At 39.4% G+C, this 15838-nt stretch overlaps 1 protein-coding gene across 6 annotated transcripts in view; it reads left to right on the plus strand.

The window, feature by feature from the left end:
- Positions 1-15459, plus strand: part of cdc42bpab (CDC42 binding protein kinase alpha (DMPK-like) b) — a 75082-nt gene extending 59623 nt beyond the window's left edge. For 4 of the 6 annotated variants that reach the window (XM_047150808.2, XM_047150811.2, XM_047150809.2 and 1 more), the window contains 18 exons: positions 858-974; positions 1071-1148; positions 1302-1407; positions 2478-2614; positions 3029-3168; positions 3254-3335; positions 4052-4268; positions 4414-4476; positions 4686-4984; positions 6064-6358; positions 6993-7090; positions 7267-7351; positions 7438-7561; positions 9218-9335; positions 9622-9739; positions 11148-11305; positions 11854-11928; positions 13864-15459. In XM_047150808.2, the coding sequence (XP_047006764.1) occupies positions 858-974; positions 1071-1148; positions 1302-1407; positions 2478-2614; positions 3029-3168; positions 3254-3335; positions 4052-4268; positions 4414-4476; positions 4686-4984; positions 6064-6358; positions 6993-7090; positions 7267-7351; positions 7438-7561; positions 9218-9335; positions 9622-9739; positions 11148-11305; positions 11854-11928; positions 13864-13995 (2442 nt within the window). In that variant the 3' untranslated portion in view covers positions 13996-15459. The remainder of the gene's footprint in view (positions 1-857; positions 975-1070; positions 1149-1301; positions 1408-2477; positions 2615-3028; positions 3169-3253; positions 3336-4051; positions 4269-4413; positions 4477-4685; positions 4985-6063; positions 6359-6992; positions 7091-7266; positions 7352-7437; positions 7562-9217; positions 9336-9621; positions 9740-11147; positions 11306-11853; positions 11929-13863) is intronic. The other 2 variants (XM_047150810.2, XM_047150812.2) reach the window with 2 other exon arrangements.
- Positions 15460-15838: the final 379 nt, after the last annotated feature.

A 15838-nucleotide genomic window follows, 5' to 3' on the forward strand; every position in this document is an offset into this window, starting at 1 on the left:
ACCCTCTATTCCATCCATCAGTGGAAATGGACTTCTGAGAAGATGTTATGACACTGACAATGAGTTTATTAAGTTTAAATATTTACACAATTACTGGCCACTTTATTAGAAACAACTGCATTGTTGGTGCTCAGAAAATCCTCCTCTAGCTCTTTTATCAGTTTCAGGATCTGACCACAGGGCTTTAGCTAGTGGACTGTTTCTTAGCCCAACACTGCCACTGTGTTTGATTCACACATACCACTAAGAGGCCACGTCGCTAGCATGGTAGTGTCGCTGATGCGTTGAGAATGCCATAGATGGGACACGGGTGTATAAGTGTATACCAGAGTACTGCATCCATATGATAGGCTTAGCCTAAAAAAAAGTGTACATAACTGATATTTTATTATTAGCTAACTGTTGTTAACATTTCTTATTAAAATGATGACATAAACATTAGATTAAATCAGGAGGACAGAAGGAAATACTTTTAAGAACACAGCAAAATATCTTCATTATAATCAAATCTATCCAGTGTTTATGTATTTCCTCTAGACATATCTAATAAAACCACATGGACAATATCTCCATCAAAGCTATTATCTAGTTTATGGGCCCAGTTCAGTGTGCTGTATTAATAATCAACTATTAACAACTAATAGTATTATTATAACTATTCATAAGCAATGTTAATTAATAAGTAATGTCCTCAGTTAATCCAGATTACTGCCCAACACTGTGCACTGAATTCAGTTGATAGAGGTGTACCATTATGAACAAAAGATGAAGTAATTCCTCCACCTCTCTCTCTCTTTCTCTCTCTCTCTCTCTCTCTCTCTCTCTCTCTCTCTCTCTCTCTCTCTCTCTCTCTCCAGATTGACTCGGGTGACTTTACTCCCTATAATACTCCATCGCGAGATGAAGAATCCAAATCACGCCACATGTCCCGCTCACGCTCGCCATCCACTGCTAGTGACATGGAGCCAATAGAGGTAATTTGGAGCATACTCCCTGCCTACTGTAGGATACGCTGTGGTCTCTGACACTACAGAATGGCACTGACGTACTTCGGTTTTCTCCTTCTGCAGCTGATGGATCACTCATCACGTCTTCACACCCCGACTAGCAGATCCAGCTACAGCAACCAAGAGCATCCCTGTAATAAAGTAAGCACATGGATTGCACTCTCACTGAACAATATTTGGTTGTAATATTACAAGTGTTCGTTACTTTGTTAACGTTTTTTTTGTATTCATGATGAATATCTTGGTAACTAATAGGGAATATTAATATAAAAAGTTACCACTTCTATTTTGCAGCCCAAGCCTCATCAGTTTGCGGTGAAATCCTTCAGTGTTCCGACCAAGTGTAATTATTGCACCTCGCTGATGGTTGGCCTCATGCGACAGGGCTGCACATGTGAAGGTGAGAGAGCGAGAGAGCGAGAGAGAGAGAGAGAGAGAGAGAGAGAGAGAGAGAGAGAGAGAGAGAGAGAGAACAGTGGTAGACAAATTGCTATTCCAGGCACATGGTGCCCACAGATTATGTGTTCAGGGTGTTCTTTTCAGGTTATTTATAGTTGCCCAGTGGACAGGTAGGAGGATTTTTGCAAGGTAGTGTGGAATAAAATTGGCAAATCAAGATTTGGTAATTTGGTAGACTCTTACCCACAAACACTGAGTACTGTAATACAGGCAAAAGGTGCTTTAAAAAATATTAGTAAAGGGTGTACATACTTACATAGCAGGTTGTTGTTGAAATGATCATTTCTCCACTCTTATTAAGTGATTAGTCATCAATATATGTAATGTTTGTTATATCTGATTCACTGCTTATAGTTGATTGATTTTGTTGTTGAATCGGAGTGAATGACCGAGTGAGAGAGAGAAAGAGAGAGAGAGAGCGAGAGAGAGGGAGGAAAATTGTGTTGTTCTTGGCTATGATTATATAACCCCAATTCCAAAAAAAAAATTGGGACGCTGTGTAAAATGTAAATAAAAACCGAACGCAATGATTTGTAAATCTCATAAACCCATATGTTATTCCCAGTAGAACATAGAAAACATTTCTAATGTTTAAACTGAGGAAATGAACCATTTTAAGGAAAAAAACAAGGTAATTTTGAATTTCATGGCCACAACACGTCTCAAATTCAAAGTTGCCTTTTGTCAAATTGAAAATGATATTATTTTTTCCTTAAAATGGTTCATTTCTTCAGTTTAAACATTTGACATGTTTTCTATGTTCTACTGTGAATAACATATGGGTTTATGAGGTTTTCAAATCATTGCATTTTGTTTTATTTATATTTAGTTACATTTTACACAGCGTCCCAACTTTTTTTGGAATTGGGTTTGTAAATTAACATAAAGACCTAAAGAAACAAAATGCTTTTGTTAATATAGTAGTTATTCCCATGTAGAATTCTATAAGATTCCTTCTGTGGTAATTCCGAGTCATTTCTAACGATCTTTCATTTTCCTCTGTCCTTTCAGTGTGTAATTTCTCCTGTCATGTGATGTGTGCGGATAAGGTTCCCTCTGTGTGCCCCTTCACTCCCGATCAGACCAAAGGCCCATTGGGTATCGACCCGCTGCGGGGCATTGGCACTGCCTATGAAGGCTATGTGCGGGTGAGCTCCGTCCCAAATCCAGTATTCGGAAATGTTCAAACCTGGTGTCCAGTCAGGAATTAAATGGCACTTTAAGACTCTTTATAGTTTCTGTACGCTAGGAGGTGCTAGTGATAAACTCTCACTCCTATGTCTCCTATGTCTTTTAAAAATCTCACCTGAATTAACATGCCATTTTCTGAAAGAAAAAAAAAATTCTAAAGAGTTTCACAACTTAAACAGAATTCTGTTTTTTTTTTTAAAGCACTTCACCATCTGTGTGTGTGTGTGTGTGTGTGTGTGTGTGTGTGAGAGACAGAGAGAGAGAGAGAGAGAGAGAGAGAGAGAGAGAGAGAGAGAAAGATTTTATAACTTTATTCACTGAGGATTTTATAAAATTGATGTAATTGTGCAGTGCCACGCTGTGCCCCTCAGGTGCCGAAGCCCACAGGGGTGAAGAAGGGCTGGCAGCGTGCTCTCGCTGTAGTGTGTGACTTTAAACTGTTTCTGTATGAGCTTGGTGAGGCCAAAACTACTCAGCCCAGTGTGATCGTGAGCCAGGTCATCGACATGAGGTGAGCAGGAATTCCAGTGGCAGCAGATCATTTTTGTTGTTGTTTTTTTTTAGTTTTATCTGACGTCTCACTCTTGCTTGTTCAGGGATGAAGAGTTTTCAGTGAGCTCTGTCTTGGCCTCGGATGTGATCCACGCCAACAGGAAGGACATCCCTTGCATATTCCGGGTACGAGGGGGTTTTTGTGCTCTGTTTTTTGCTCTGTGTGTGTGTTACACATTGTACAAGCTTATACAGTAACTCTTTTCCAGTATGAAATGAACATTTGTATATGGTATCAGGTAGCAAAAGTACCTAAAAAGTTTAGATCTACAGCCAAGAGCAATTAAAATAATTGCGAGCTGTGTGTCCCAATACTGCGCTTCTATCTCAGTTGTTTCGTTTCTCAAAATTTTATACATTTTTGCATAAATCTATATGTTTATTGTGGCCACATTCTTAACATTCAAAATCCCATATTATCTAAATTAATGTGATCATACGTGAAACATAGAGTTTAGCAGGTTTGCCTCGCACCTCCAGGGTTGGGGGTTCGAATCCTGCCTCCTCCCTGTGTGCCTGGAGTTTGCATGTTCTCCCGATGCTTCAGGGGTTTCCTCTGGGTACTCGGGTTTCCTCTCTCAGCCTTAAGACATGTGTTTTTCTGTCAAATTGTGTGTGTGATTGTGTTCTACGATGGGTTGGCACCCCATCCAGGGTGTCCCCTGCCTTGTGCCCAGAGTTCCTTGGGATATAGGCTCCCTGCGACCCTGTGTAGGATAAGCGGTACAGAAAATGGATGGATAGATTGAATAAGATCCCGTCTGTAACTAATACAGAATTTACCATGTATACACAGATGGAATACAGTTTTACAAAATTTGCATGTTTTGACTTTTCCACAGGTAACGGCATCTCATCTGTCCTCCTTGTGCCAGAAGACGTCCATTTTGATTCTGGCTGATAGTGATCACGAGCGCACCAAGTGGGTCAGTCTGCTGCTTGAGCTGCACCGCATTCTCAAGAAGAACAAGCTGAAGGATCGCTCTGTCTATGTGCCCAAAGAAGCCTATGACAGCACGCTCCCTCTCATCAAAACTACACAGACTGCTGCTATTATAGGTCCTGCACTAATGCACATCCAACACTACACTACAAAACTACACGGCTCCTCTTAGATGGCTTTTTATTTATTGGCATTCTACACATTTATGTGCTTTTTAGTAAGTACATGATGGTGTTTTTCTGCATTGTTTTCCCTCATTAGACCACGAGCGTGTGGCTCTAGGTAACGAGGAAGGCCTTTACGTGGTCCATGTCACCAAAGATGGTAAGTCGACGTGTCTGTATTCTTTGAATGCTGCAACGTTGAACTTTTTAGTATGCATACGAACAGTTTACAGATAAAATTATGCTCTGTGTCTTAAAATTCTTCTGCATAACCCCTGAAATTCATAGTTTAGGAAATTTGGTGCAAACCAAATGAGCAAAATGTAACTGAACTTCCACACTGATGCGACACTTTTGTCGCACACACAGAGATCATCCGTGTGGGCGACAACAAGAAAGTGCACCATGTGGAGCTGATGCCCTCCGAGCAGATGCTGGCTGTGATCTCAGGCAGAAACCGACACGTGCGTCTCGTGCCCATGGTTGGCCTTGATGGCCGCGACACAGACTCCTTCAAACTGCTCGAGACTAAAGGGTGTCAGCTGCTGGCTTCAGGAAAACCTCACCATGCTACTCACACGTGCCTGTGTGTGGCCATGAAGCGTCAAGTCATCTGCTACGAGCTCAACAAGAGTAAGGCAAGGCACCAGCGCCTCCGAGAGATTCAGGTAACCACCGTCACGAGGGTTTTTTGGTACATTAAGAAAAACAATGTGTGTTGGTGTATTTGGTTGGTGTATTAAGAAAAACAAAATTTGTTGGTGTATTTTATACAGTAGACATTTCTAGAACTAGCCCGCTCTCAGTAGTGTGTTTTTATTACATTCATCAATGAGCTTTCCTCTTTAGTTTAGTTTTATTTTTATTGTTTTGGTTTTATTTATTTATTTATTTGCAGTAAAATTGTTGCTTGATACAATCTCCACAGTTTTTTTTTTTTTTTTTTTTTAAATGTAAGGCTTCTACTAATGTTTAACTCCTCGTGCAGTTAAAGCTGAGTTGCTTAGCTCTGCACCTTAAATTGTGAAACATGAGCTAATGATTGCAATAAAGAATTGAACTGTATTTTTAATGGACTTTATGCAACTCCTGTAATAGCTCACACAACACATACTGTATAACAGCGTAAATATATCAAACTTATTAATGAAATACATAAATACATTGCTAAGTAATAAAAGTAGTAAGAGAAGATATGTTAATATATTAAATATCTTAACATCAAATTATGAAGGCACCATACAAAAATGTATTGAGTGTTTTGTTCTCAAGGCTTTTTAAAATAACAAGAACACACGTGATGTATGCAGCACCTAGCGTCCTGTCCCTGCAAGCTTATGTCTCTGCCACAGTATATAACTGTGTCCTTGTCATTTTTCTCATCTGGAATTCAGTGTTTCTATACACACTATAAAAATAAAGTTATAATGTTTTACAAATAAATAGTGTCTTAGTTTGCTTAACTACTAGTGAGGAATCGTTTATAACGTTCCCTTTACTTGATGCACTCAATGATGACATTTTAATGATGACAGTTTTCATAATTGTTCATAAATATTCCAGTTACTTTATAATAATGCACAGATCACCATTAGTTATAAAGCTTGTGCCATATGTCACACGTCATCATAATATTTGCATTCATTACAAGATTATTTTTAAGAGAAACCCCAAAACTACACTTATTTGTAATAATCAAATAAGTTCCTTGGTCCCCAATTAAGAACATGTCCCTTGGTTGTTCCAGGTGCCGGCTGTGGTGCAGTGGATGGCGTTTTTGAGCGACCATCTCGTGGTGGGCTTTCAGGGTGGCTTCATGCGCTACAGCCTGCACTCAGACACTTCTCCCGTTAGCCTCCTGCACCCTGACGATCACACGCTGGCCTTCATCACGCAGCAGGGCATGGACGCGTTGTGTGCCGTGGAAATCTCCAGCAAGGAGCTGCTGCTGTGCTTCAGTTGTGTGGGTGTCTGTGTAGACCTCCACGGCCGACGCTCACGCCAGATGGAGCTGATGTGGCCTGCTGTTCCCACCTCCTGCTGTGAGTGCGTCAGACTTGCCTTAAAAATCAGAGTTAGTCTAATCTAGGGGCATGATGAGATCAGGAACTCTAAAGTAGTCATACACGGGATGCTGTACTGGTATAGATGATATCTCTAAACTCCAGTATTACTTCCTGCACAAGTACAGTTTAACATGAGTAACATGTATACACTGCAAGTGAAAATATCTTAAATATAGTCAAATTTCCTATTATTATAAAAAAAAAAAATACAGTCAAGCAGATGTATGATTATGAAACCTATTTCTAGACATTTCTTAATCATTTAAAGCTTAAAATAGCCTTGTTCTATTGGCTGATAATTTTTGTAATTTTAAAACATTTATTTCTAAAAAAAAAAAAACAAACCCAAAAAAACAAAGAAAAAAAGAATCTAAATGATCTGATAATAGAATAAGAAACTTTAAAGCTTGAAATGAGTAAAAAAAAATGTCTAGAACTAGGTTTAATAATCTTATATTTGAATTATGGTAATCTCATAACAGGAAATACTAGAATACATTTTATTATATAAAAATAATATCTAACTAAAGCAGCAAAGAATTAAAAGTGAATTATGTCACTCTGGAAGGGGATTTTGATCACGTTTGTGTATCTACTGAACATTCTGCAGGCTACAGCGCCCCCTACCTCTCAGTGTACAGCGAGAACGCAGTGGATGTGTTTGACATCAACACCATGGAATGGATTCAGACCGTTCCTCTGAAAAAGGTAAAAGTTGTTTCCCTGTAATACCTCAGTGTCATAATCGCAGGAAGAATTGTTCATCTGTAGCTCCTGTAGATCTGGATTTTTCCAACATAAAGCACAAAGAGTAATTAAGCTGCGGTTCTTAAGATGTAGCAGGCTAACGTATCGGATACTTTAAACGTATATTATGTGCCCAGATGCGGCCATTGAACACGGACGGCTCTCTGAATCTCCTCGGCTTGGAAACAGTAAGGCTCATCTACTTCAGAAACAAGACAGCAGGTAACAAGCAATCCTCAGTTCACCTCAGGTTAGTTTGAGGTGTGTGTTTCTGGTGTATAATCTCAGTGTGTGTGTGTGTGTGTCAGAGGGAGACGAGCTGGTGGTGCCAGAGGTGTCGGATAACAGCCGCAAGCAGATGGTGCGCAGTATGAACAACAAAAGACGCTTCTCATTCCGCATACCTGAGGAGGAGAGACTACAACAAAGGAGGTACATGAAGACACGACACACACACACACACACACACACACACATACACACACACACACTACAAAAGCTTGACATGTTTCACTGGGTGTATTGCAGAGCAGACTGCCTTTTTGCATTGCTAGATGTTACACTATTACACTATAACAGTATCCATTTCAGTCTTACACAGCAGGGGTTTCATTATATTCATGATTATACTGAATTATATTATAAAAAAGCATGACCTCAAAATACAAAAATATGTACGCATGTGGAAACACCCCTGCTCCAACAACCCCCTACTCTTTATATAGATGGAGAGATAGATACAGTCCCCTCCGAAACTACTGGAACGGCAAGGCCATTCCATTTGTTTTTGCCGTAGACTGAAGACATTTGCTCAGTTGGGTTATTTAACCTCCTGAAAAGGAGACTGAAGGGAGAAAACAAAACAAATGAAACAAACAACAACTGAAAGAGGCTGCGGTAAAAGCCTGGAAAAGCAACACAAAAGAAGAATACAACAATTTGGCGATGTCACCGAGTCTCAGGCTTGATGCAGTTATTGCAAGAAAGGGATATGCAACCAAATATGAAGTTATTTATTTTAATTTACTTCAAGACTTATCTGTTCCTATACTTTTGCTTGCCTAAAAATTGGCAGGTCTGATATAAAAAGTTCTATGTTTTATATGTCGAACACATCTAGATGTAAATATCAGGAAATAAAAGCTGAAATCTCAAACCAAAATGTCTTTGGTGTACAGCACAAACTAATGAACTAGCCTTGCTGTTCCAATAGTTTTGAAGGGGACTGTATGTAGGTGTACTCCTTCATTGTATTGATCACAAGGGAAATATTGGGAAAATATGTGATATGGGATATAAGAATACAATGAGCTGTTTAATTTAATACTTGCTTGTCATGTCTGTGCACTTTGCAACGATTTAACATGGAACACATGTTTCATAAAGTGTGCTGTGATGTCATGAAGATACATTATATGGCCAAAAGTTAGTAGACACCTGACCATCGCACACATATGCACTTGTTGAACATCCAATTCCAGATTTATTCCACCTTTGCTGTTATAATAAGCTCCACTGTTCTGGGAAGGATTTTGGGGCGTGGTTGTGGGGATTTGTGTTCATTCAGCTACAAGAGCATTAGTGAGATCAGGCACTGATGTTGGGTGAGGAGGTCTGGGGTGCAGGTGTTGAGGTCAGGGCTCTGTGGAGCTCTCTTTGTACACAGATTGTCAAACTGGAACAAGTTTGGGCCTCTTAGTTCCAGTGAAGAGAAATTGTAAAGCTACGGCATACAAAGACATTCTATACAAGTGTGTGCTTCCGGCTTTGTTGAAACAGTTTGGGGAAGAAGCTCATATGGATGTGATGCTCAGGTGTCTTTGGCAACTTATGGCCATATAGTGTATTATTATTGCACTTATTTACTATGAGAGTCAAAAATCTGTCTATCGATGGTGTTTTCACTGCATGTATTTTCCCTATAAGGAAAATAGACATTAAAGAATTATGTCACCTGTAACAGTTTAAAATGTCAATATTTCTATGTAAACCAACTCAAGCAAAGGTTATGCCATCTAATCCCAACTAGATTAGCAGCATTAGTGTTCTTGAGTGCAGTATTTTACTATGTGCTGTGTATGTCTCTAGAGAAATGCTGAGGGATCCTGAGAAGAGAAGCAAGTTGATCTCCAACCCCACCAACTTCAACCACGTGGCTCACATGGGACCTGGAGATGGCATGCAGATTCTTAAGGATCTACCGATGGTAGGAGACACTGGTTTAATTAACAGTGGCCAGTTGTTGTAGTGGTGTGTGTTCTGAAGTGTATTGGTGAGCACAGTGAAACAGTAGGCTTACTAGCGTAGCCTAGTTCAGCAATTAATATGGGTGCTATCTACTAACATTGGCCTTGACCTTGTCCGAGGTTTCTTGTTCACTTGTGCTAAGAATATTTACTGTATTTGTACATTAAACACATGTAACAGGGCTCAGACAAAATTGGACACAAATTCTCCAATGAATTGCCTGTATCTCACTCTCTTTCCTGTAGAACGTGCGTGCCCAGGAGAACCGGTCAGGCTTCAGTGGCTCAGTCAGTATCCCATCCTTAGCGAAGAATCGGACTGAACCCGGTCGCTCCATGAGCGCCAGCAGTGGCCTGGGTATACGTGAGTTTCTCCATCCTCCACATGCTAAAACCATCCTAAGACTCCTACTGTATAAGTCCCTAAGGACACTGCGAAATTCCTTTTCCCTCCCTCTGTACTTCAGCCATGCAAATTAGCAATGTAAATATAAATCATTTTGTTGTGTTCGTTATTATTATTATTTTTATATTTTATTATTATGTTTGCTAACTCACATGAATTAATATAGCCCAGAATTGCTTGAGCTGTGATGCTACAATGCAGTATGATCCATTTAGTAATCCATGATTTCATACCTACGTATTATGAAGGATTCAGATTAAATTCTAATTATTCAGTATGTAGTTATGGGATTAAGGCATGTTAGTCTGAACCCATCAACAGCAGTTAAACAAGAGCTTAAACAACGTAGTGTACACCGAATTGCACACCTACTTTTTACCACACTAGTGGCTTTTATTCAGCATTCAACATGCTATAATACTTTATGCATCTGCTCAAGGAAGCAGCACCCCACCAAATTAAATGCATTATTGCTTAAAGACAATATGTAACATAATGCATAAAATCCTGCATACAGGTCAAGAATATTAGTTAATTTTCACATCAAACATCAGAGTGGGGATCTCAATTGAAGATTGGAAAAACATCACCTGGTCTTTTTTTTTTCAGTCTTCATCTGTCCAGTTTGGGTGAGCCTGTGTACAGTGCATTCTCAGATTCTTGTTCTTGGCTGACAGGAGTAGAACCTGATCTGGTCTTCTGCTGTTATAGCTCATCCACCTCAAGATGTGACACATTGTGCATTCTGAGACCTTTTTCTGCTCACGATGGTTGTAAAGAGTGGTTATTTGAGTTAATATTGCCTTCCTATCTAGTTTGGTCATTCTCCTCTGACCTCTCTCATCAACAAAGCATTTCTGCCCACTGAACTGACACTCACTGGATGTTTTTTGTTTTTCACACCATTCTGTGTGAACTGTAGAGACCGTTATCTGTTATCTGTTGACTGCAGGAGACTAGCAGGTATAGAAATTCTCAAACCAGCCCACCTGGAACCAACAACTGTGCCACGGTGAACATCACTGAGATCATATGTTCCCTCAGTCTGATGTTTTTTGATGTTAGCTCTTGATCTGTGTCTGCATGATTTTAAGCATTGCACTGCTGCCACATGATTGGCTGATTAGATAGTTGCATGAATGAGTGCTGGTAGACTTGCATTGAATGAAATGGAGATGATAAAAGAGAAAAATGGTCAAATATTGCACAAATATTTGAACTAAAATGTAAATATTATTTATTGAAGGGTGGGTTTAAGAATGAGTGTTTGGAAACAGCAATGAATATTTGAAGCTTGTAAAATGTTGTTCGGCCGATCCTTATTGTTCTAATCCTTTCTGCTTTGTTTGCTGTCTCTGTCTCTCAGGTTCTTCTTCTCAGAATGGCAGCGCTTTGAGGAGGGAGCTCTCGAGCAGTAGTTACAGCTCCAAGCGGCAAACCATGACATCTCCGTCTGAGAGCTCGCTGTCGTCAGGTGGAGGCATGGATGCAGGAGACGCACCGCTTTCTCAGTTTGACCGGGATGTGAGTAACATGACTATGAAAATGAAAATAAACTTCATGCCTTCCATTCTGGTGGTTAGTGAAAATATCTCCACGTGTGGGAAAAAATCACTTCATCATTCATTCTGTAGATGTCAGTAGAAGAATTTCCTTCAACATGTCTGTTCAAGACTTCAGATATTCAAAAAGAAAAAAGGATGATCTAAGAATGATTTAGCAGGTTTTAATGATAACCATTTTTCCAGATGTTTCAGATTCATGTCAGCAAATACCTGATAAGAACTGAACTGACAAAAGAGCTGATGGCTTCTTTTAGTCTGTACTCTAACAGCAGGTTCCCAGACAATCCTGATTCAGCATAGTCATATAGCCAGGCCTGTCCTGCTTGAATTTCTCCCATACCCTCCTGGCCAAACTATACAAGTCTGGCTGTCATTCATCATCCCTTTCAGGCATATAACTCGCCTCTACTGGGGCCTTAGCTCCAGCATTTCCAGAATTAGCATTTTGTATCCTTTCCCTTGGTGTGGAAGCCAATTTTGGGCTCTCAGTGTGCCTTTCCTTCCCAGTGGCAGGCTGTCTCGCCCTCGGAGAAGACGCCCGATCTGAAACGGGCGTTAAGGACCCTGCTTAGTAAGATGAAGGTAAAGTTGATCCACTCGGCATTAAAAGCACCCCCTCATTCCCTCCGCCAGAGCAAACACATTACTGCTTTCTTTTTTTTTGTTTCTACTAAAGTCCTCAGTCTCTGATTAGCAAATCTCCATAAATCCAGGATTGTGCTAAGTTCTTTTTTTTGTTGTTTTTTTAAAAAAACAAATAAAATAAATAAATTGACATTAACTTTCAAAGTGACAAGCATGCTCTACCTCCATCCTGTACCTCCAAATTGGCATTAGGGGAGAATCACAAAAGAAAAATGCGATACATTTTCTTCCTGAGGCTGATAGAACACGTTCAGGGCTCTGCATGCATTTGAAAGAAGCATATTGTGTTAGCAGGAGCACCACCTCCCTTTACATTTTATTTCAACACCTCCGAAATGCTGTATTTGAGGACGGACACTTTTGCAAATGCCAGCAGGAACATATGACTCGTGATTAAACTGAGCAGTTTAATTACAGTTTCCTGTGAAACACCCAAGCTGTTGTTGCAAAGTGCTTTGTTCCCAAAAACAATCCATGCTCTATAAACATGGCATAGCAGTGCTAAACTCATTATTGGGAGTGAAGTGCACTTTTAACATCACCAAGCTTTCTGCCATTTTCAACATCAAGAAAAAAGAATGGAAGGAAAACAGGACGAATAATACATTCATATATTCTGGAATAAAAGTATTTAACAGCCTTACAGTGGGTTGAATATAAAAACAAATAAAAACAAATCATTACTTTTAAAAGCAGTTCTTTTTGGCAAAGCAAATTATGGCTTGTAATTATTTTACATTGCCATTACAACTGCCAGTCTTGGATTTGGTATTTCTCCACACTTATTGATCTTGATGTTGAAAAATAACTAAATAAGGTGTACGAACACATTGTGTGTGACAGCGCTGACCTAGTCGCAGCTCTCATCCAGATTCATTCATTCGACTTTAAGACTGGGATTTCAAAGGATATATGCTGATCCTTTGAGAAAATATGAACCCAGACCTCAAATATTTATGAGATTTATGCATGTGCAGATTGAGGCTTTAAATATGCATCTCATACGCATCTTTAGTAGCTGTACTGTTTATACGACATTGATTATAATACATGTCTCTGCTTCTTTTGTGCAGCTGCAGTTACGTGTTGCGTCTGTGCTGATTTCAGGAATCAAATGCAGTTTTACTTAATAAGCATAAATCATTTATACTTAATACCCTGTAATGGGTGATTGAGGTGAACGTTAGCTCTTGTAACTTGGAACAATTTATTTTTTTTCCAAAACTGAATCTAAACAAACATGTAATTAATGGTTAGCAAATAGACATAGAAATGTAGTTATCTAGCATCCATGCTCCTGACCTGAGGACATTAAGGACATATTGATTAAATGTTTATGATGTTGGGGAACAGGGTTGTACTTTGAAGTCAAAGCGACTTCATTAATCACAATATTAATGAAAATAAAGAAAAAAAGAATGAGGACATTTTTCTTCTTCTCATAATCTTCAGGAAATTCGGATGGTTCGATTTCCTGTTGAACATGTGACTTGTGGAATATTCCAAATATTTCACAGGGGTGAATGTGTTCAGGTAACAGGGAGAAGTGAATGTTGTGTGACTAAGATGTACATTGTTCATAAGCTGGAAAAAGGATGTTTCAAGCATGATTTAATGGATTTAAATATGAATGCAAAAATATGAATTTTCAAATATTTCCATGATTATATTTGAAGCTAAAATGTAATTATTATGGACTGGGACAGACAAGTGCTGTTTTACAAGTACTCTAGATAGATTTTAGTAGTGTTTTAAGTTATTTATTCAGTTCAGCCACACAGATGAAAACTGAAAGCAGCATGTAGCCAACACTTGGCTTAACACTTGTTTTAGATTTTTGGTTTAATGCTTTGGTTTTATCTGGAATTGCAGGACTCAGACTCGCCGCGTCACTCCACTGCCTCCAACAGCTCGACCTTCAGCAGCCCGCCCAGTCCTGCATCACCGCACAAGACCAAGTCTCTCTCCTTGGAGAGCACGGACCGTGTGGGCTGGGACACATGATGGACGCTTCACAGGACTAGTGGCGGCGTGTCCTAGCCCTGCGCACCCGCCCATATAAATACAATGCAAGCGCTACTGGATCCTCTCTCCTTATTTACCCAGCTTCTCAAGAGAGGAAAATATCTGAGGACATGTGGCTGTCAGCAGGGCTCTGTGTGTGTGTGTGTGTGTGTGTGTGTGTGTGTGTGTGTGTGTGTGTGTGCGCGTGTGTATGTGTGTTGGGCCAAGGCATCCATTGGAATTCCTCTCAATCTGGCTCAAAGTGTGACTCGGACCTGAGCCATTTCGGAGACGCACTACATTTGAACTTGATTGAACTGGTGTTTGTATATAAACTGGGGTTTGGGGTGAACTATTTATTTCTCAGTCCAATATTAGCTGTTTAAGAACGTTTTTTTTCACGCACTTTTTTTTTTTTTTGCTCTAGAATGTGATGAGTCTGGAAACCTGATTGATTACTACTTAAACTGCCATTCTGATTGGCTACAGCTTTCTCTTAGCCGACGTAGACATTTGCTACCTGCCTGAAACGCTCAACACTCTCAGACCACACCATAATAACACCACAGATCACACGCCACCATCAAACTACACCAATATCGTGTTATTGCTGGGGTCACTACCTACATTCCTACTGCAGGATTTCATGAGTGCACTGGATATGCGTCGTTGTGCTGCCAGACACCACTCCAAAATGACAGACTCTGAAAATAAAGCACTACGTACACAGTATAAAGAATAGGACGTGGTTTCAGACTAGAAGCATTTTATTTTGATGAGTTCTGTTCAATCGAAGCCTTCCACAGTGCACCACTAACCTGTGATGTCAGATTTCCATCACAATAATGTACATAGGCTGGAAGTATAGTATAATATACAATAAGGAAATTCTGTAGAGAGAAAAACAAAGAAACCATCAGCTTATTATTTTAGCTGCATTTTACCTGCATAATTTAATTTAAATTGATTTTTTTTTAAATCATGTTCTGGAAAACTACAACGTTGTTATTTTATATCTTGTGAAAAATCGATCAGTGTGCTGCTAAAATTTAAATTTCTTTACATTTTCCATGAGTAGAATCTGCGCTGTTTTTTTCCCTCTTATATCTATTATGAGACCATAATATGTATCAGCTGAAACAAACTCATAATATTCGTATAAAATATTTTCGCCCACATTTTTACATTCCCAGTTTAAGAACCATAAACGTACGATAACGTCGAAGTTGTTTTTTAAGCAAAAAGAAGTGTGTCTGTTTTGATCCTGATATTTGTATATTTACTGCAAATACTTTACTTGGCAGAGTAAGCCATCATTAATTAGAATTGCCTTGGTGCCAATGATCTTTTGAGATCTCTCGAGTCCCAATTATATTACACGTAAAACTCATTGGCGTGGTCTACAGAATGTTGTGATGTTCCCCACTGAAGGCCTTAAGAGCTGGACCCAAGCTTTTGCTCTGGGATCTGATGTGATTATGTGCAAAAATATTGCAAATAGATTTACACGCTTTCTTTCCTGGCAACCATTTCTGACTCCTGTTTCCGTTCAGTTATACTGTGTTGCTGAATAATTGTCACCCCTCTCCAGTGCAAATTTAGATGCCTGCTCTCGTTGACCATCTCACAACTCAGGATTCGCAATGTTGTTTCAGCTGTAGTTCATATAAGCACGTGAAGGAAGGCATAAAGCAGCTGTTGCACAATTAATGGCATTTCTGCAGTAGTCCACATTAGCTCTCTTCGCTATCATACATTTAGTTTTGTAATAATTTGTACAGTTCTGCATGCTAGATGTATTCATTTCCTGGTTCCGTTACAGGGCTGTATTATGTTTTGTCAC

The sequence above is a fragment of the Ictalurus punctatus genome, chromosome 25 (assembly GCF_001660625.3).
Source record: "Ictalurus punctatus breed USDA103 chromosome 25, Coco_2.0, whole genome shotgun sequence".
Taxonomy (NCBI): Eukaryota; Metazoa; Chordata; class Actinopteri; order Siluriformes; family Ictaluridae; genus Ictalurus; species Ictalurus punctatus.